The sequence below is a fragment of the Lycorma delicatula genome, chromosome 7 (assembly GCF_047948215.1).
Source record: "Lycorma delicatula isolate Av1 chromosome 7, ASM4794821v1, whole genome shotgun sequence".
Lineage (NCBI taxonomy): Eukaryota > Metazoa > Arthropoda > Insecta > Hemiptera > Fulgoridae > Lycorma > Lycorma delicatula.
This window is the reverse complement of record NC_134461.1, coordinates 114,517,362-114,541,360: the sequence shown is the minus strand read 5'-3', so window position 1 is coordinate 114,541,360 and position 23,999 is coordinate 114,517,362. Positions and strand designations below refer to the sequence as shown.

General features: G+C 28.2%; 1 protein-coding gene across 1 annotated transcript in view; it reads left to right on the top strand.

Annotated features, from left to right (window-relative positions):
- The first annotated feature begins 3,665 nt into the window (after nt 1–3,665).
- Nucleotides 3,666–23,999, top strand: part of LOC142327568 (O-acyltransferase like protein) — a 267,527-nt gene continuing 247,193 nt past the window's right edge. The window contains exon 1 of the mRNA XM_075370726.1: nt 3,666–4,891. Within this exon, the coding sequence (XP_075226841.1) occupies nt 4,201–4,891 (691 nt within the window). The 5' untranslated portion in view covers nt 3,666–4,200. The remainder of the gene's footprint in view (nt 4,892–23,999) is intronic.

The following is a 23,999-nucleotide window of genomic DNA, read 5'->3' as shown; positions in this document are numbered from 1 at the left end:
TTACTTTATTACCATGCATTAACTTTTTAAACCTTATTTTTATTAACTAATATACTTTTCTTTCACAACATTATTACCCACTATCTATATTATATTACCCACTACAACAGCTTGCCATGAGTGAATCTACTCCAGATAAATTGATGGTGAAAACTATTCTTACGTTGTTAACAAACAATAAAAAGATATTTTTTGAAATTCCGAATTTAAAGGATTAAAATAGAGTAAAAATGAAATTTACTACTTTTTTAATTTATCTGTAAGATATGAATTTGATTATAATCAAATTCATATGATTGTAATCTTCATATGAATATTTAAAAAGTAATTTCTAGATATGTTTTGAAATTTGACTTTGAAAGGTATCCTTGAAATTTTCAAATCATTAAGAGTATAATGAAAAGATATTCTTAAATTAGAATTAGAACAAGATATTAGAACTCTATTAGTAACTACACATAAAATCTTAAAACAAAATTTCAACAATGCATGCAAATACATTCACTAGCATATGATAATGAGATAACACACACACTTCATTTACACTCATACATATCCTCATTCATCCGCTTAAGTAGTATATCTAAAAACCATTTTCAAGTTTTTTAATATTAATATTTTATGGGGTGAAAAAACAAATTGTTTTTCTTCATTTTTGCCGCTTTATGCTACTGCTACTGAATTAATCTTTGAGATTTGGAAACATTCCGATGGTAATTTATGTTTGTAAATCTGAATATGTATTTCGTGAGAGAAGCCATGACAGCAACACAAAAACTAATTAGCGGGTCCTTCTTTCTCTTTTTTTCTGTTTAGCCTCTGGAACAACCGTAAGGTATTATAGCAGGGGATGAATGAGGATGATATGTATGAATGTAAATAAAGTGCAGTCTTGTACAGAATCAGATTGACCATTCCTGAGATGTGTGGTTCATTTAAACCCAACCACCAAAGAACACCGGCATCCACGATATAGTGTTCAAATCCGTATAAAACTAACTGCCTTTACAAGGGTTTGAACCTTAGAACTCTCGACTTCGAAATTAGTTGATCCTGTACTGGAAATACAATTTTTACTGGGAAATTACAATACACTGGAAGTTTTTATAAACTGAACAGGCTTTAATTTTTATTTATCATTATTATTCTCACAAACATGAGTATAATTAATGTAGATGGTCCAGGGGACAGAGCATTGACCGGCTAAACATCTTCTGACCGCGAAGGGAAACGCAAATAACATATAGCGTGGGAGAATCCGCGATGGGGATTGTAGTATGTCCTCGTGAATATATATATATATATATATATACAGAATATATATATACAGAATATATATATATATATATATATATATACATATATACAGAATGCATCACGAAGGAAGGACTTCGAGCTCATTTCACGGGGTAGCTGAAATCCGAGCAAAATCTTTCATTAGCCTTAATTTGTAAAAGAAGAATTCTAGGATATATTTTATACGAACGTTTTCCATTATTTTCACAATAAAATATGTTATTAAAGTCCTATTTCACATATTTTATTGTGAAAATAATGGAAAACGTTCGTATAAAATATATCCTAGAATTCTTCTTTTACAAATTAAGGCTAATGAAAGATTTTGCTCGGATTTCAGCTACCCCGTGAAATGAGCTCGTATTGAAATTTTTAGGCCGTTAATTAAGGAGAAGAAAGAGTAATTTCTTAAGTTTTGTTGTCCTGAAAAATCGAATAAAATAGGTCCCAGAACCGTATCTGCAGTAGGTTTCGAGAAAAAATTTCCGTACGAGCTCATTTCACCGGGTTAGCTGAAGTCCGAGCGAAATCTTTCGCTAGCTGTAAATCGTAAACGAAGCACTTCAGGATATATATTTTTATATGAACTTTTTTCAATATTTTCACGAGTAGAATAGGTCATGAAAGTACAGGGAGAACTACGTGATACACTCTGTATGTACACAACAAAGGATGATTCTCGAAGAACGTAACAAACTTTCAGGACATGTTCTATGGGTGAAAATATAAAAGAAAATCCATGTAAACATATGTTCGAAAACGCTTCGTTAGCGAGAGTCGGCTGGTGAAAAACTACGCCCTGCTATTTCCGTCTTTTGTAAATTAAGCCAGAATGTAAACGAAACGTAAAGTTTTCTGTGATATATTCTTAGTCGACATGAAAGACGGTAGAATTTTATCGCGGTTAATTTTTAGTAATAAAGAAGTTTTAGTGATTTTATTTAAGCGATAAAGTTTCACGTCACAATGTTCACATATAAGAACTTGAGAATAGCCGCACGAAATTGTACAGCAGGCGCGAGATTCGCCAAAAGTTAATGGTTTTTTTGTTCGGCTTCGTTTAAAAAACTGTATGGCTCTCTCTTTCTTGAAGGAAACACAGTAACATAGCATTCTTATCTTGCAATACCGCAGGACTCACAAAGACTCTGAAGAATTCATTTTTCATCAAAATGGGATCTCCGTTGCATCGGTACAACGTCGGTTTCTAAGCGAAACATTGCTTCAACGGGAGCCTAATACTTGGCAATACACTCTTGGCCCCCGAAATCCCCAGACATTACACCGTGAGGGGACATGTGAAAAAATGTATGCCCACACTACTACCTGCTGATTTTCATGAACTGAAAACCAGGATCACACCTGAAGTAACTTCTGTAACAGAAGACTGTCTGCAGGCGTTGCAGAAAATTTCAGTTATCGTCTTGCAATGTTATCCGTGCACTAGATGCAGGTCATATAAAATATTTATAACTTGATAAGTGAAATTTTAAACTTTTTTGAATAGTATGTAATTTGTCTTGTAATTGTAAAACATTTTTATTATGAAATATATTTGTTTGAAATCCTTTTCAAACAGAAAAGAATCGGGCCATTCTTTTTGATGCACAACTGTAATAAAATGCGTCGTTACAGTTTCCTTGAATCTTCATACATCCATTGTTTCTCGTTTGATTGAGAGGAACCGTTCGATAAAATTTTATGAAATTTAGTAAAGTTGTTTGTGTATTTAAGGACCTCAAATAAAATACCGATCACTCTTCTTCCAGCACAGCTTGGCAAAAAAAAAAAAAAAAAAAAATTAAGCGTACAAACTTATTTTTTTTAAATTTCTTTATGAACTTTCGTACAAAGAAGTAATATATAATTAAAAGAAAAAAACAACATAAAATTCGAATCAGCAGAAACGAAACTAAATTATAAAATACGAATAAAGTAATTACAAAATAATTAATTAAGAATATATATTTTAAAAGTGCATCACAAATACTCAAAGGAATATCGTAATTGTTTTTAAGAAACCATCGAGAGACCACTTTTTTGTTTCTTTGCTTCAGGGATTAATGAAGGATGTAAATAATGTTTATATTATCAAATTATAAGGCAAAGAAAGTTAATTTAAATCAGTAGCAGAAGTAGATGTGATAATAGTAGTAGTAGTAGTAGTAGTAGTAGTAGTAATGGTGGTATACATATCAAGATAAACGTAGACCACGAACGACAAGCGACGTAATCCTTGTGACGAGACGAGGTTGTCGGATCAGTGAGAGTGATGTTACGCGAGAACGAAAAGAACAGTAAAAAAAGGTAGAAAGAGATAAATCGATATACAGATAAAACGAAAGAATGAAGAATGTAAGAAGCTTGGAGAAAGGTGTTACGATGACGTCACTGACCTACAAGTGAAATGCCCCTCTACCACCACTACGATACCAATAACAAACCGGCGACTACCCCACGTCGTGACAACATCTACGAGGAACGCCACTAACACCAAGTTTGAGTAACAACGTTAGACTTCACTGGTGCACACGCAAAATAGTATTGTGCCGGACATTCATGACGAAGTTACTACGAGTTGTTGACAGTCCTCATAATTAATAATCGTTTATGAACATTTATATAAATTTATACGTAACCGGTTGTGAATATGATCGATGTCTTATATAATTCATTAATAATCTATTTAAATATTTTTAAAATTCCGTAAATATATTATAAATTAAACTGATAATTTATATTTATTTATACGTTTAAAAAAAATCTGTAGCGTAAATAACACATATATAAAATAATATTATGTACACTAGATTGTGTAATCACTATTATTATTATTAAATCAGTGATAAATATATATATTTTTTGGGATATATATTACAAATATATAAAATTAACATAATAAAAATGAGTTTAAAATTAAGAGTTTTATTAATTTTATTAACAGTAATGCATCAGTCATTAGGTGATGATGATAACAAAAGTAATGATAATAATAATGAAAATAGTAAAACCGAACAAATAATATTAAATTTGTCAAAACCTTCATTCAATTTTGAACAAACAACAATAATAAATAATGATAATACAGAAGAAATAGAAGATCAAAATGCTTGGAATATATTTAGTGATGATAATGCATCGTCCAAGGAAGACCAATTAATACGGAATAATACTAAAAATTCATTTTTTATAACTTCATCGGACGATCCTATTTTTGATTCTATTAGTGATAATAATAAAAATAATAATAAATTAACAGATGAATTATTAGAAAAAACTAAAGATGTGTTTCAGGAACAAAAAGAAATTACACAGGAAGATAACAATGAAAACAATTCGGTCGTACAAAAATTATTATCGCGTAAACGTACAGTTCAAAATCAAGACGATAACACTAATAATACAATAATCGATACTAACGCGGATGAATTATCTTTATTACAAAGTTTAGAAGAATTATTGGATGTATACAGTCCGGCGCGTCTTTCATCAGTTTGGTATCGAACAAAGGACCTCCATCTTACATCACAGTGTTACAATGACGTTAGATTATATTTAACTGCATTAAAACAAGGAGTAATCTGGGCATTACAGAGTAAGTACAAAACATACATATTTCATAACAGTATTTAATAATATTATGCTTAATTTTTTAATTTTTATTCTAAAAATAAATAATTTGTTCTATTCCGTTATATGTAAATGCTCACACACACACTATTATAAAATTATATTCACTAATGTTTTTACTATCTAATCGTATTTTTTCAGCTTAATAATAAATATTACATATTAAAAAATATATTTTACTAACTAGTTAACCTTTCTGTATATGTTTGTTATTAGTAAGTGCTGAAGAATAGAAAAGATTCATTCTTCTTACACAGCTTTCATACAGTTTTATTATATAAACAAACAGTACTCTTATTATGATAATAATTAATTCGCATAAATCTTCCGTCTCTTCAATTTATTCATTCCTTAATACTTGTGTTGTTTTTTCTATTTAATTACGCATAAAATTTAGTTGTTTGGTATATTGTCATGTTCTTTTAAAAACAAAAGAAATAAGAAAATAAATTCTTTGTTATAATCACGCGTTTAATACTTTATTCCGCATTATAACTTATCCCAACGATCATAATATAACGTTAATATTTTCGGATTTTACACCTCCTCGATGGGGATATGGGAAGGGGCGCTGTGATTTTTTTGAAGAGCATGACAAAAACTTAATTAAAATCTTTCAGAATATCATTTGAAATTATGCTATTCATTTATTCTCGGTCAATGAAATTGACATCTATCGTGTTTTGGTGCTAAATCATAACAAGACTGGAACGATTCCATCAGTTTTAATGGTGGAATTAACGAATCCCATTTCACCCGTCGCAAAAATATAACGTCGGACATCTACCGCATGATTAGTGGATGTTCAACGTCATTTATACGAAAACGGAGGCAATTTTTCTTACTGTTGAAAACTGAACCTTTATTACCACTAATCGTACTTAAAATTGCATACGGAACGAAAATAATATCGGACAAACGGCGTGTAATACATTAGAAACACTAAAATGAATTATACGTATAAAAGTTTCATTGGTCCTCCGATAGGTGCCCAATTTCAGCAGGTAGATCTTTTGAACTGTTGAACAATTTTACAAGAAGCACTACTATCAAATTCACATGTACTTGATAATTATTTATGCGAATTCATATGGTATAAAAAACACCCGATTCGTTGATATATTAGATGTTCTCACCACTTCAATAGCAAAGGATGGAACGTTATTATTAATAACAGTAATAATTCAAAAACTTTTAAAAACTTGCTTTAAACTTTCTAGTCATACTTTAATCAAATTATTATCATATATTCCATGAGTTTAATTAGTAGGTTAATTTGGATTTCAAAAGATAACATCATATATTGAAATTTCTAATATATTTATAAAATATCAAACACATTTTCAATTAAACATTTACTATACAAAGTAGTCAAGTTTTTGATTATTGAAATACAATTGTAAATTAATAACAAATTTTTTTTGTTGCTTGTATACATTTTACAAATTTACCCCCGTACGGTGGATGTTTTAAAAGTAATGGCTGAATATTGTATTTAGTAACTGTGCAAAATTTCATCAATAGGAATGTCAGGAAGAATGCTAAATTATTACACTGGCACCCTTAATTTGCCCCTGTACGGAGGGATGTTTGCAAAAGTAATGGATGAATATTGTATTGTCATCCGACCTTAGTAACTGCAAAATTTCATCAATAAGCAATGCCAGGAAGTATATTAAATTAAGAATGTAAGATTTGAGGACAAACAAGAAAAAAAAAAACATTGATAGTTATAGAAAAGCAGATAAAAATATGATATAATAATTAATATGTATTTAAATTACAAATGTGTAAACATTAAGAATGATACATAAAAAATTACGCTCAAAAATAATAATAATTTTTATTGTAACAACGATTTAAATCATCCACTAATCTATTAAATTATCTAAAAGTAGAAGAAAACTCAATCAGGTATCAAGAGCAATTCGAACATTAATCTAAATGATAAAAGATGTAAAATAATGTAAACAAGTTACTAAATTAAATTGACATTCATAAATAAAACAATTTTTAATTAAAAGTAAAATATAAAAACAGGTATGTTCATAAAAAAACAGAAGCGTATTTATTGGATATGGAACGTCACTGATGAAGTAATTAATTTAAAAGATTATTGCATAATTTTATAATTCGCTGTAAAATATCTGAGCGGTTTCAAATTAAAAAAAAAAAAATCTAAATGAAAACACTTAATAATATACTAAAGTATTAATTTATTTAGATTTTGTTATCGTTAAAGACTAAAATTAAAATTATTTCCTATTTTATTTTAAAATTGAATATTCTATGATTATAGTAGTGAAATATAATTCTTTTTTAAACGATAAGTTTTTTAAAAATAAAATAATAAGGTTGAAAATTTATTTAAAAAAACCTTATTTTTGAAAGACTAATAAAAAAAAAATTAATTGCTCATTTACGCAAACGTTTTATTGTAAGGCCACGCATACTTAATTCATATTATAAAATTATATATTTGTCCATTATTATTGAAAAATATTTTTTAAATCTTTAACATGAAAATATTCGAGTGGGTTTTATTGTTAATACTTAATTATACGGTTAACTTAAAAATTTAATAAAGAAACCAAGTCCATTACACATTACCAAAAAAAATTATATTTTCGAATGATTATCATTAAAGGAATTTTTTATTTTTAAATTTATTGATAAAATTTTCCTTAACGTACACAAATTTCTTTATTTCTTATTGAAAGATTTTTAGTAAAAATTAGAAATCGCTTAAAAAAAGAAATGTATTTTTTTTAAAAGTTTTAGGGTTCTAATTAAAAAAGTTATTTATTTGGGGATTAATTCATGACTCATTTTTCATTAAAAAAATCTAAAATATTGAGAGGCGTATGTTTAATTTTATATAATTAATTATTACATTTTTTAAAGTTTACAATGAAATATAAAAACACCGTTTAAAAAATAAATACTTCGCGTTCTGCGGCTTTTATTTTACATCATTAGGTTACAATCAAAACGTCGATGCAAATAATAAAAAAAATAAAAATTTTTTAATGAGAATAAAAAAACTACTTTATTTTACCAGTTATCGTTTAAAAATAGTACTATTTTTAAATATAAATTAAATAATAAAATGCAAGGACGTATAAATGTTTTCATAAAAATATAACCGATTATTCAACATCTGTAATTCATCAAACAAATATTTACTTATTAAACTGCACATTTGTAGTACTTGCTTTATACTCGTATATATCTTTTTATGAAATGTATACCCCAATATAATTGAAACTATACTGGAAAAATTACAGAGATACATAAATATTCAAACACACATGTTTTTCAATAGGATAAACGTGACTTTTATTTATAATACGACTTATTATTTAATATATAGAATTATATTTTATTTTTGTAAAACTACGCAGTAGATTTATTTTACAAATTTTTAAATTTATTATTACTTTTTTGAACATATAACTTGTGTACTCGTTGAGGAGTGTTGTTGGATGCTGCTCTTTCATGTGATAGTCTAATATACGTTTACTGATAGTTTCGTTACGGAAACTAACTGCAAATAAATAACTATAGAAAAAGTAAAAAATTACTCGAGATAATAGAAAAAATAATGCGTTTTATTTTTTAACTATGTACTATCTCTCGCGGCTTAGCCGCGTGACTGAAAAGTCGGACGTTCCGGCCGCGTGACAGGAAAGTCCTACAACTAAGGGTCGTTTCTGATACACGGCTTACACACACATCTTAATTTAAAATATTTATCATTTTATTTAAATATAACATTTTTTCGTTAATTTAATTCAATGATTTTAACTAAAGCGGGGAAGCGCATACCGTATTTAATTCGCGCGGGTGTGTCAGTAGTAGGGGAGACGGTCGGCACTAACTAATACAATTTCACAACATACATAAAACAAATTTCGCTTGTAAGGTCAGCAGGAATGGTGTAGCCGCGAGGCGTAACGCACCAGGTAGTGTGTCAACCGGACGATCGAGTTCGACACCCAGCCCGGCCACGTTACTTATTTACACTTTAAATATTATTCATTTATTTAATTATCCGCTCACCTGTGACGTCACAACATAGCAAACGACTACAAAAGCATTTTTTTGGGTGGGGGTGCAATTTTTCAAAAATTTTTTTGCAGTAATTGTTATTTTTTAATTGTTAACAAATGCGCCTAAGAAAAATATGACCGTAATAAGCGAAATCTCGAGATACTGAGGGTGACCTTGCTCTACAGTCTTACCCCCTTGACCTTTTAAGTTGAAAATTTAATGGTATCTACCACAATGTATAGAAGTAATCTGAGAAAGTTTGGTCAAAATCGGTCCTGTAGTTCTGGAGAAATAAGGTGATTTAGAGGCCAATACCGAACACAAGTACGTACGAACATTAACATTCGAAAAATTTCCATCCGATTTTTTGGGTTCCTTACGTGTCAAAACGTCAAGATCCGGTGAAAACCGCATATGCCGAAATTGGACAGATTACAATACTTTCCCTTCTAAAAGCTTTAGCTCTATCTAGACGGGAAAGTATAATAAATCAAGGTGCTTAATTACCAGAACTTGTTTTGCATTATAAAAAATCTATATAATTTTGGGTTATTACAAAACTAGTGAACAGTGTAGGTAATTACACTACGCTGAATATGAGTATACCGAATAAAATCTGAATAAAAAACATTTCAGGACGTATGTGAATGATATCACTCATCACAAATATGTAGAAAATATTGTTCATTTTACTTTTAAAAACAAACAACTATTTATTTTTGAAAAAAAAAGTTTTTTAAGAATTATTGTAAATGTTGGTTATTTGTTGGGATAACAGCGGCGAAAGTGTTTGGATTAATAAAGCAAACATTTAACATCTATTATACTGTAAATAATTTCAGGTTTTCCTTTATTTCTATTTTCTACAAAAAATAAAGATTCAAATCAAAATTCCATTTTTTTAACTGATAAATTAATTTTTATACCGTATGAAACATTTTTATATACCTGCAAAAAGTTTTATTTATATAAAATATAACAGATTAAATATATAAACAAGTCACAACTTTTTCATCGCAAAACTTTTTGCTGCATTTTAGGTCTGGGTTCGATAATTTTACACCACATGACTTCCTTGATTAAATTACATATACACATTTTTATAAAATGAAAAGTACATAAAACATTTCATTAATAACTTCTGATATTTTTTTCATATATTTTTTATTATTGTTATTATTGAATTAATATTTATCGTAAAAACATTTTTATAATCAGAGGTTAATAATTATTAATAAATCAATATATTTAAATTAAAGAAAAAAAAGGAGATGATGTCTAGTTCGAACCGATGTGCCTTCCCCTTGTAAGATACAAATATTTCATTAATGAAAATTTTATTTGGCTATAACTCTGGAACCAATGAAAATAAGTACCGCTTACGATATATTGTTGAAAAGCTCTCAATGAGGGCTTATTACTGCAGTTAAGAAAAAGTTAAAAATTCAATTTTTGTTTGTTTTTGGGCTTTTTTGGACACTTTTCCGATTTCAATCAAAAGGAGAGGTGCACAACTAGACGTTACAAGAGTCCTAAATCCAAATTTTCAACATCCTACGCTTAATCGTTTTTTAGTTATGCGAGATACATATGTACAGACGTTACGCTAAAACTAGTCAAAGTGAATTCACGGATGGTAAAAATGGATATTTCCATTGAAATCTAAAAACCGAAATTTTTAATACTTCCTTTACGTCGTACACGGAAGTAAAAATTCTAAACGTTTCTTGGTGGTTCTTAATATGAAGTATAAACTTTCAAAAAATGTTTAAAAAAATATTTAAGTGGAAGGGAGATAGAGCAGAAAAAAACGAAAAACATATATTTCAATTTTAAGAGGTGGGGATTGATTATGTGGAACTTTTTTTGGATTATTTATATAAGCATTGTACGTAAAATAAATTTGCTTTAATGAAATTCCTCTGACATTTTTGCGATATCCACCTTATGAATTTATAAAAAGAAATTAATATGATCAATGCCCTGTACATAAAATATTTCAGCCAAATTTAAAAAAAAAAATCGATTTGGTAAATCCTGAGATATAAGGAGTGCGACAAATACGGATTGTTCAAAGACGTATTCCCCGAACTTCAGGTACTGATTCAGGACATAAAAATGAACAAAAACGTTCATATCGATAGAAGTCCTAATTTTGCATTGTTTTCTTTCTGGATGCCTTTTTGTGATTTTCAACAAAAAAATTATTTCTCAAGAACGGGTAAACCATACTTTTATTAAATTTAACAAATCTAAGACTAGTATCTTATTCAACAAAATTAAAAATTTTGAAAACGTCAACTTCATAAATTTCAAAATGGCGGCCATAATAATTTATTTTATTTTTAATACCTTTGTAATTATTTGTTTGATCAAAGTTATACTTATACAAAATTTATCAAGCACTTTATTTTGAACAAAACGACAATTCATTTGTAAAAATCCGTTGACAAACAATCGAATTATTGCAGACAATTAACTCGGTAATACGCTTGCGCACCGTAATGCATGGTGATAATCGGTATTAATTTACTTTTATTATTTGTAGTTAAAATTTTTTATTACATTTAGTGGACGAAATAAAAACAGGTAGAGGATTGTTTGTTGTTTATTTGTTTGTTTAGATGAACTAACTGGACACTAAAACGTAAAGATTTTCAAAGAATCCGTTAGCTTAGCTCTAACATGATCTTCATACTTTCCGCTTTTATAAAGCTATTCTAACTATGTTCGCCGGCAAAGTAAAAATGAAAGTGCCTATTCGTTTTGCAGAATTAAAAATTTTTTTTTTAGAATATCAATTAATACAAAAAATTAATAATCTCATCGTTATAAAATTAAAAAAAAAACTTTTACCTAAAATGTTTTCCATAATTTGTCATTTTTTTGTTATTGGTAATTAATTTAGTTAATTTAATATAAGATAGACCTTTAAATCTGAAAAGTACAAAATAATGCGATTTCTTATGGCCAGATCCTTTAGACTTTAATGACTATCGATTTGTTAATATAAGAACATTAAATAATGATTTGAACTTGAATTTTTGTTTTAAGCAAATCGTAATTTTTATTTATTTATATTTAGTTTACAACCAACATCTTACTTTTTATTTCTTCTTTTCGTTCATCTTATATATATAAAAATCAATGTTTGGTTGTCTGTCTGTTCCAACTTAATTCGAGATCTACCGGACAGATTTGGCTAAAATTTTGCACACTTACACTTTGAAGCCCTGCGGTGAACATAGGCTAATTTCTTTGGACCTCCAACATAACGAAAATTTTACAACGAAATTTAAAACCTTTATTTCTTCCTTAAAGCTTATTTAATTTTCAAAATGACTTTGATTTTCAAGAAAAATTTTATTTTTAGCTAATATTTTTTTCAACATTGAATTGATTAATTTTGAAAAAGGCTGAAGTTTTAACGTACAGTTATTCCTAAGTTTCAATTGATTTACCGCACATGCGTATGTAATTTTTACGATTCATTCATTTACAATTTTTTACAGCTGTTTAAAAACATAAATAAATAGCTGCTTTTGTTTATCATGTGTGTGTTACTAATTTAAAGTGTCTAAAGTATTTAACTGCAATCTTTTAAATTCTGTGATCTTTTTTCAAAACATCATACCATGCCTAAAAGACATTCTTCAATTGGGAGAAATATAAAAAAAGCACGTATGATGAAAACTGTTCGTGCGGCAGAGACTGAAGACGAAAGACAGTCAAGAAATGAACCCTAACTAAGAAAAGTATTGTATTTATTTAAAAGTGATTCATGTAAAAAAGTTGAAGTTATTTTTCCAGACTGTATGCAAATATTAGAAAGTGGGGTTTCCCCCTCATTTTAAAAAAAAATTAAAAATCACGTTGTTTTTACCATATTATCTACCGAAAATGTTTTCACAGTTGTTATATGGGAGTTATTTTTTGAGGGGGGTTTGGGGGCACAGCCCCCATGTCGGTAAATTAAAAAAAATTGGATTTTCTGTTATCAGATAACGTATCTAAATTGCATGAAATTTTTTCTAAAAACATTAAGCTCTTAACTTGGAGTAAAGTTGATAATGTCAAAAATTTTCCAGTTGAAAAAAGGACTTTGGAAACCTGGAAAACAAAGCGCCGAGCAAAGCAAGGCCTGGCAGGGAAGTCCGGCAAAGCCGGGCCGAGAGGCTAGTTTCTAATACTATACATACATATATATTATATGTATAATTTAAAAATGCATGATCAATTTTATAATGATAGTCTTCTAATTTTTCCAATTTTTATAACAGTAATAACACTTCCAACAATATTGCTTATAGTCTATAAATTTTTCATTTGCTCAACGAAAAAGATAGTTCTTTATTAAGTATAACTATTTTAACTAGAACATAATTTATCTATATTAAATATATAAATAATTCACCAAATTGTTAATAAATGTTATTAAAAATATAAAAATGATCCTTTTACAAATTGATAAAACAATACATTAACATATATCTAAAAAAAGTTAAGAAAAATCTAATTAACATATATCTAAAAAAAAGTTAAGAAAAATCTAATAATTAGAAATTTTTAATAAACATAGCCTTGTTTAAATCTCAACTCAACTGTATCTAACCTTTCCCGTTAATAATAGTCATCTTTATGGAAAAATCGTTTTTCCTTACGACCTCAATCTACGAAGGGCGATTACAAATAGATATACAGACCGGAAGCTGTACATTATAAAAGTTATTATAAACCTGCGTTAAGTATTAAAATTTACATGAATGTTAGTTACGAACTGATAAAATAAATAATATAATGTGTATATATTTATTACAAAAATAAACATGGCAGTTTAAATTATTAATACTACTAGAAAAACAATAAATTAAAAAAATTAAAAGAAAAAAATAATTACATTATTTTTCCATTCTCATGCAAAATGAAGAGTAATTAAACTTATACCAATTTAAAATTAACTGTTTGTTAAATTTATTGCCAGTATGAAGGTCGGATATATATATATATTTTTTTAGATTATTAGGTAGATTTTATAAGAAAGCTACCTATAGTAATGGGTACCATAATTTAACATCCGGAAAATTTCAACATATCTTCGCGTTTCACATCCCACAGATCCCAAAAACACCGTCAGTTCAAAAGTTTATATATAGATATAAAATTCACTTTCTTGACACGAAAACTGCCGTAATTTTCCGCCAATCACTTTCAAATTCAAACATAAAATATAACGACCCAAAATCTCTGTCGAGTTCGTTAATGGGCAAAATCGGAGAGGAATTGGGGGGGGGGGTTCGAAAAAATAAAACATCGCTATAACTTTCTTATTAAGTAAAGTATCGAACTCGTTTAAAATTCCTACTATTCCTTGGATAATGGCTTAAAACTTATTTAAGTAAAGTTTTTTGATATCACCAACCATTGGCCCAGGGGGTGAAAAAAAGGGATTTCGAAGACAAAAAAAAATCATACCTCCCTCAATGGACACAGTATAGAATCGGTATAAAGTAGTAGTTAGTTCTCTAAACATTACCTTAAACTTTTATCTGAAACAATTTTTGATATGAACAACCCTTATGGCAAGGGATGACCAATCTGTTGCTGGAATTTGAAGAAGATGGGCTTATCGTATGCAAAACATGTGAAACTTTTTTTCACATGCAACCATTGTCGTAATGAGTAAATTTGAAGTTTTTCTTAATATTAAGGTGGAAATATTTTTTATCTCCTATTTAGAACCGGTGAAATATACCTCCAGCTTTCGGCGTCTCGAAAGGGATTTTTTATACATGCATTGCAAGTAATAAATTTGTGTTAATAAAGTTTTCTCTAAAATGCCTCTGGCATTTAAAAAAATACTTTTATTATATACTACTTATATAGGCTGCATTGAAAAGTGTAAGATGTATTGTACACACATATATTAACGCAGTTCAGCAAACTACATCGCAACATTATTATAATTATTTAATGAGATTGATTTTTCTCACTTACTGCATTTTTTAATCCATATTTAGTATTTTTTTTAGAGATCTCCAGTTCATCAGAACATTTTCTTTTTCTGCATATTACTTTTAAACATAATTTTTAAATATTAAAACTTCATAGATGTATATTTACCATCTCGTTTACAGATATAAATTGAATTATTTTCCTGCTATTACGATTTATAGATATATAATAAAACTATTGTTTATGTATATAAATTGAATACATATTTTTAAATATACATTCAATAGATTAAATTAAATGTATTTATTATTTTCATACTCAAATCAAATTCAAATTTTATATTCTATTTGTTCATTAATTATATTTTGTAGTAATATATTTTTTTGATAACTATTTTTTTTTTTCCTGAATACGGGATTTAACAACAAATTGAAATCAGTTAATATTAAAAAACTTAGTTTTTATACAAAAAAAGACCTTTTGAAGCCAAATCTCCAAAAAAAGCAATGAATAATAAAATATTTTTGAAAAAGTGAGAACTTTTTTTTATTATATACATACATATATATATATAAAATACAACTTCAATTTTAAATATGGAAGGGAATTTTGAATATTACATCAAAATCAGTAAATAAATTATAAAATTATACGAAACGTCTGAAGAAAATTACTATAAATCATTTTTAAATGACATCGGAAACATTTTTAAACGATATAGGAAAAAAGACTGTTTATAAAACTATTTGTTACTTTTAGATGAAAATAAGATATCCACGTAATTATTCCTGAGAAATCGCCGACCTCCGTGGCAGAGTGATAGCGTCTCGGTCTTTCATCCGGAGATCCCGGGTTCGAATTCCGGTCAAGCATGACATTTTTCATACGCTACCAATTTTCATTTTCATATCCCACGCTGAAGTTTCAAACTTATGTGGCGATATCAAGAAAAAAATAAATTAAACTGATATAATTATCAATTATTATTGATAATTATATCAATAATAATTGATATAATTATTATTGATATAATAATTATATCAATATAAATTAACTAAATAATAATCGCATTAACATAATTGTTAAGAAAAATCTTTTAATAAGTGTAAGAAAAAATGTAAATTGTGGGAAAACCAAAATTATTCAATCATTCCCGCTACAAATTATTGAAGTTACCTCCTTTACACAATTCACTCTTTACAGATGTAATAATAAAATCCTAACAATCAATCTTCAATAAAATGTAATAATTTCAAATTAAAACAAAAGATTGCTTCGATTTGAAAAAAAAGCAAAACTGGCAATGTGGGTTGTTTCTGATACAAGGCTTACACACACAATTTAATTTAAAATATTAACCATTTCATTTAAATATAATATTTTTTTCGTTTAATTCAGTGATTCTAATTAAAGCGCGCGCATATACCGTATTTAATTCGCGTGGGTGTGGCGGTACTAGCGATGTCGGTCGGCACTAACTAAATTAATGTAATTTCACAACTTACATAAAACAAATTTCGCTTGTACGGTCGGCAGCTGGTGTAGCCACGAGGCTTAACGCACCAGGTACCGATTCAACCGGGCGATCGAGTTCAAAACCCAGCCAGAATGAGTACCTTTTAAATATGACTCATTTATTTAATTCTACCACTCACCTACGTCACAACATGACAAACGACAACAACAGCTTTTTTTTTGGAGTGGAAGTGTGATTTTTCAAAAATATTTTTTTTGCAAATATTGTTATTTTTTAATTGTTAACAAATATGCCTAAGAAAAATATGACCCCAATTAGGCGAAATCTCGAGATATTGCGGGTGACCTTGCTCTACAGCCTCACCCCTTTGACCTTTTAAATTGAAAATCTAATGACATCAATGCCTCAGATATAGAAGTAATCAGATCAAGTTTTGAGATGTTTTGCTGACTCTGGTGTCACTAATTCATTTTTCACTACTTAAATAAAAATTCATGAATAATATGTTTAATGTATAATATATTTTATATCACATTGTTGTTCATAAAGGAACTATGAAAAATATATGTTATTAAAATGTAATGAACAATAGAAAGTAATGAATATAAATAAAACTATCAGCTAGTGATGGACCAACTGAATTACATCCTTTATGTAGTTTACATAAAGAATAGAGACGAGACAGTATGCTTAATTATAAAGATGAAAATAACACATGAAATTGAACACCAAGTTTGGTCAAAATCGCTTCAGTAGTTCTGGAAATGTAAGGTGATTGAGAGGCCAACATCGAACACACGGACGTACATACGAAAATTAATATCCGGAAAATTTCCATCCGGTTTTTTGGGTTCCTTAGGTTTCTCTTCTAGAGCTGTAGCGCTATCTAGATGGAAATGTAAAACTTAATATACACTTTATACACGAATATACAGAGTGTTTCTAAAATGGTGGGCAGGCTATACTGCTTGTAAAATTTTTTCGGATTCTACTTGTAAAATTAAACAAAAAATATCCTTAGGAAAATGGTAATTTCTCCTTAGTTCTCCCCTTGTCCACCATTCTGTTAAAATTTATATCTCATGTTCGCATATACGAATCACATTAATATTTGGTAAACGTCTTAGCAATAAAGTTATAAAGTTAGCAAAAAATCAGAACTTAAATACCTTCGCAAATTACAACATGGCGGCCATGTTTATTTTTCAATCCGTTATATCTCCATAAATATTAGTTTTATCAAAATGTATGTTATTGCTAAAATATTAAGCCTTTTATTTTTTAAAAAAAAAGACAATTTATTTTTTAAAATAGGTTAACAAATTGCTGAGTTATGGCAAAAAATTGATGTTATTTTTGGTCATAATTATTATTATGGGAAAATTATTACTTATTTGGTACTAATTTACAATACTAGAATTAACAATAAATAAAAACAATTAATATTTAATCGAATTGAATATGAAGTGGAGAGCAAACAGACACAAAATTACAACATCAATTTTCTGCCATAATTTGGCTATTTGTTAACCGATTTTTAAAAATAAAATGTAATTTTTTTCAAAATAAAAGGATTAATATTTTAGCTAATAGCATAAATTTTGATAAAACTAATATTTATGAAGATATAACGGACTTGGAAATAAACATGGTTGCCATTTTGTAATTTGCGAAGGTATTTAAGGCCTGATTTTTTGCTAATTTTAAAACTTTATTACCAAGACGCTTACCAAATATTAATGTGATTCGTCTATCCGAACTTCAGACATATATTTTTTTATATAAAAAAAAAAATGGCAGACAGTGGAACAAAGGAGAAATTGCCATTTTTCCTAAGGATATTTTTTGTTTAGTTTTACAAGTAGAATCCGAAAAAGTATAGCCAGTCCACCATTTTAGAAACACTCTGTATATTTCAAATAATAAATTATCAAGAATAAGAAAGAAATACTCGTAGGGTTTTTGGGTAGGCTGTAACATTTTAATATTACCATTAAAAAGGGAGAAAATTTTAAATAATATGAATTTCATAATTAATGAAATAATTTACGTTAAATAAACTTTCTATATAAAATCAAGCCAATTAAGTAATTCTATTAATTTATATGGCATATGCCTATACAATTAATGAATTTTATTATTATTTGTCCTTATTGCACGTAGCGACCAATACGATTAAACGGTGTCAATCCAAAAATAAATCTTAGTTAATAATGTCCTTCCAATTCCATTACGGTGAGTAAATTTTGAGTGAAATATGAATACATTATAATTTTTTCTTTTGTTTTAACGACAAGCATATTATCATCATTCTTTATTTGCCTGTATGTTTTAAATTAATTACATAATGAATTAATTAAAAAATAATACTTCCGTATTTAAATTTCTGCGTAATCATTATACATTTTTAACGGAAAATATTTTATTAGCTGCAAGACAATATATCTCAAATTCAGACAACTCATTACTTCATACTTAAGTTTATATTATCTGTCATATAATAACCCTTCAATAGCTGATTATATTTCAATCAACAAAGAAACTTTACAGAGTAGTTTCTTTAATTTTAAAAAAAAAAAAGGTAATTATTTTCGTTAGATGAAATATTTTATAATTAATCTGGCTTTATTGAAAAAAAAAAAGTATTAATTTATATTTCTCATTCCATTTATAGTACGGTAAAAATAATGATTAATATATGAAATAAGTTTTTTTATTATATAAATTAATTTTAAAAAATTACTACCAATAATTTGATAAATATTAATTCGGTGCCGACTTGTTCTAATCCACACAGGAAGGACTAAACATAAAAATTTTCACATCGATAGTAACAAGGGAGATAAAGCATTTCAGATTCCCTGTGTTTCTCACGGTAGAGGTACAATAATTTGTTGTCTTACACTATCTGTTTCTTACGGTTGTGATGTATAAAAAACTTCTGACACTTGTTTATATCAGTCGTAGTTGCTTTTAAGAGCAATAATGATCAATATAAGACCAGTGAAAGAGTCATTTGTAGAACCGAAAGACTGACCATATCTGCAGAAATCGCTTCCAAGCTACTTTTATTCTTTGGCGCAGGTGATCACACGAATGGATTTTTTTTTGTATTTTTTACGTAGCTCCAAAAGAAAAAATCCATCGGCATCAAATCGGAACTTCGAGGTGGCCAAATGATGGAAGCTTCTCTGCCTACTCGGTCTTCTGGAAACCAATTGTTGAGCAGAATCTGTACAACTTCTACGTGATGTGGTGGAACTCTTACCATATTTTCAATCTTCAGAAACTGCAGATCTAAAAAATGGGCTGCTCGAAAAAAATAATCCAAAACTTCGAGTATGCATGATACCAAACCAGACATTCACTTTCTGACAGTTGTGGACAAATTCCACCGATTCGTTTGAATTTTCTGTGCTCTATATTCGACAATTATGGAGATTCCATAAACATGAAATATTGTTTCAACAGAAAATCAAAAGCTATTCAGGTAGAAATAAAGTATAATATGGTTGTTAGAAATTGGACTCTTAGTGGCTTATTGTTCGGTTTAGTTTCATGGAGTAGCTACAGGAGATTTTAAATTTCATTATAATGAAGTTTAGAATGTTTATTTGATGACTAATACTATAAACTGTCTTCAATGGAAAGACAGTCGAATACTTTCTATGTCCTTGTAATTTATTTTAGGCTTACTTGGTGAGTATTCTTTCAAAACCCTTTCTGTTTCCATTAGAAGTGTTCATTAGAATTACATTCCTTGTAAGGAATGAATTCCTCACTCGGAGAATTTCTACGATACTCGAGTATAATGTCTTTGTACACAGTCACTGATTTTGGGTGTGCAAACCAGTTCACCCACTATGGTTACTCTTGTGGCGGCGCCATGGTACTGAATGAAGCCCATAGCAGCTTGGCCTGTGCAGCAGTCTAACGCAGCTGCTATCTGAAGGAAATAAATCCGAAAGTAGAAAGTTAAGAAAGAAATACGAATTGAAAAACTAAGTTGTAATAAATTGAATTCCGTACATCCTGCCTGAGATGACATAAAATATGTTTCTGATATTTAAAAGTAACTCTTCAAGAAAAATAAATAAATATACGTATTCAAATCATACAAAAAAAAAAAAAAAAAAATATTGAAAATTTGAGCGAAGAACCTATATATATATAATTCTAATTCTAAAGGATATATATATCCTTTAGAATTACCAAACGGTATTTCATCAAAGTATGTTAACAATTTATAATATCTCGTATTAAAATGTATTATTGAACCAACTGGCACATCCGTTTATCGATTCATTATACATGGAAAACTTAAGCATAATTACTTGTTACAAAATAAATAATTTTATGTAAAATATGCTATTACTGTTTCCTAATAATTACCGTATTTAGCCTGAAATTTAAACGTACACGTTACTTTCTAAAACGCGAAACTTAATAATTACCGCCTAGTCAAAATTTAATTCAGGGAATACAATTTAAATTAAAATAAGAAATAAGAAATTAGGCTGTCCTTAAGTTAATTTATTTTCATTTAACTTATATAGAACTTTTTATAGCTTACAATAAACAATTTTTACGAGTAAAACAGAAATTGCGTAATAAAATATTACAATGGAAAATAAATCTATTTAATTAAACTCCTCATTAAAAAAAATTCACTATGTATTTTTAAATGCATCTGAATTGAAGGAAACACTTATCACGACGTACGGAGTTAATGTTTAACCACTAATACCATTGTCAGGGTCATTTTTAAAAGCATTTTTTAAAAGTTTAGTTTTAGTCTGTACGAGACAAGAGTTTTAAAAACAGTCTGTATGGGCTTATTTCATAATTTTCTGTTTTTTACTACGAAAAATTGTATAATAATAAAGACATTATTTATACTAATATATTTTAATAAAACTTTTAGTTATTACATATTAACGTCGTAATTTAATATAAATAACGCAATTATACATTTACTTAAATGACAAATGTAACTTATACAACGTAAAAAAGAGGTGCAATAACAAAAAAATTACTATTTTAAACTTCTAAAAAAGCCTTCACCTTTAACAGAAATAACATAAATAATATCAGGTAACAGTATTTATGCTTGCGGTATTTTCCGCGTAGTTCACCAGAATTCTTACGGGGATATTCCATGTCATGTTAAATTATTGTTGAACATAATATTATTTTTTTATTTATTTACCTTTAATAAATTTTGTTTAATTTAATTCAATTTTAACTGAATATTTAATTAGTTGTTTACTTGTTATTGCTCTTAGATACTCTAGTATCAGCTTTAAATAAATCTATAAATTATATAATAACTGTTATTATTATTAACTGGATTTATATGTCCGTATCAGAAAACGTTTGTAGCAGAGGTTTAATTCACAAGTCAACCAATTGGGGTACTATAAGTGGGCTTACTCAGTATAACAACCGGTTATTTTGATTCAATTCCTAGTAACAACATTTTATTTTTTTATACATTTTATCTAAATTACTTGTTGCAGAATATAAATGAGTAATTATTATTTACGATACAACTTCAGAGGGTTTCGGTTTGGAAAAGATAAACTAACAAATTGTAAGTGCCTTAATTCCGATTTGTGAAGCAATATCTAGATTATTTTATTATTTTTTCTAGATTAAAACATCAAGATTCCTTTGATTATATTTTATCCCCATTTTTTCTAAAATATACAGAATATCACGTAGTTCTCCAAGGACTTTCATAACCTACTCTACTCGTGGAAATAGTGGAAAAAGTATTTGTAACATGTGTCCTAAAATGCTTCGTTTACGAATTACGGCTGATGAAAGATTTTGCCCGAATTTTAGCTTCCCCCGTGAAATGAGATCTACTGAAATTTTTAGGACGTTAATCAAGAAGCAGAATTAGTGATCTACTATGGTTTTTGACCTGATAAATCGAAAAAAAATAGGTTCCAGAACCGTATCTGTAGTAGTTCTTGAGAAATTTTGGGATGAAAACCAATATACTAGGGTAAAAAAGTTTTTTTTCTGTTTGACGTACAATAACTTTGTTAAATGAATAATAAACACGTAAAATTAAACTTATAGAGAATTTAATTCTGAACAAAATGGTGTAAGAAAAGTAGAATAAAACAAAGAAATGCTAGAAAAGTTAGAATTTTATTTAGAAACAGTACACTAGATCAAAGTGTATTATACGTACCAGTTTATAATAAATGTTCAAAAATTAGCCTGCTATTTTCAACACATTTCTTGTTACACTTCTGTAATGCTTTTGTTGCTCTATTAAGTTCTTCAGGGCTATCCTTAAGTTGCTCAGCCGCATTCATAATGCGAACATTTAATTCCTCACGAGAATGTATTTTTGTTTTGTATATAATATTTTGGCAAATGTAGTAATGAACAATTTCAAAATAAAATTCAATTTTTTCTAACTTTTCTTTATCTTCTACTTATACCGATTTGTTCAGAATTGAATTCTGTACAAGTTTTGTTTAAAATTGTTATTTGTTTGTTACCCATCTAACAAAGTTATTTGTATGTCAAATACAAAAATAGGTTTTACCCCAAGTTATTGGTTTTCACCCCAGATTTCTCAAAAACTACTGCAGATACGGTTCTGGGACCTAATTCATTCGATTTTTCAGGTCAAAAATCACTAATTTTGCTGTTTAATTAACGTCTTAAAAATATCAATAGGATCTCATTTTACCAGGGTAGCTGAAATCCGAGCGAAATCTTTCACTAGCCGTAAATCGCAAATGAAGTAGTTTTAGGAGAAATATTTATATGAACTTTTTCCATTATTTTTACGAGTAGGAGAAGTTTCAAAAGTCCCGGTAGAGCTTCGGGATACACTCTTATAGATCTTACACAACTGCATATTCGATACATGGTTCGATAATAATCGGTGGATTATACGATCACTTATTTCTAACTAACTTCAGGTCTGTGGGACCCCGTGGCGCGAGTGGTAGCGCTTCGATCTTTAATCTGGAGGTACCGGGTTCGAAGTCAGGTATGGCATTTTCACACGCTATTGTCATCCATCTCATCGTCTGAAGAAATACTTAACGGTGGTCCCGGAGGTAAAAAAAAACAGAAAGAAAACTTCAGATCTAACTACACTTATCTTTAATTACTACAAAAGAAAATCATGTACAGACAAAATAAAATAAAAACTATTTTAACCTTATTTTACGATAAAGAGGATACCTAAACTGATTTAAAAAAAAAAAAAAAACTAGAAAAATTCCTCTCTTAAGAAAATATTTCACGAATAATTTTTTTGAAGCTTACAAAATTAATTTTAAACCAAGATTATTTTTATTTTACGTCAAAAATATGACGTTTCAAACAATCAACTTTCTATTTTACTTTTATCATATTGCTCATCTTTTACTTCGTTTTTCCATACGTAAAATAAACGAAACAAAATTTTAAAGATGGCAGAATCCTCATTTTTTATTATGTCGAAAATTAACAAAATTATTTCTTAAAACATCCAATTAGTAAACGTGAATTCAGGTAAACAATTTAATTTTCACATGGTTTAGTTTCATATATATATATATATATTTCATCACGT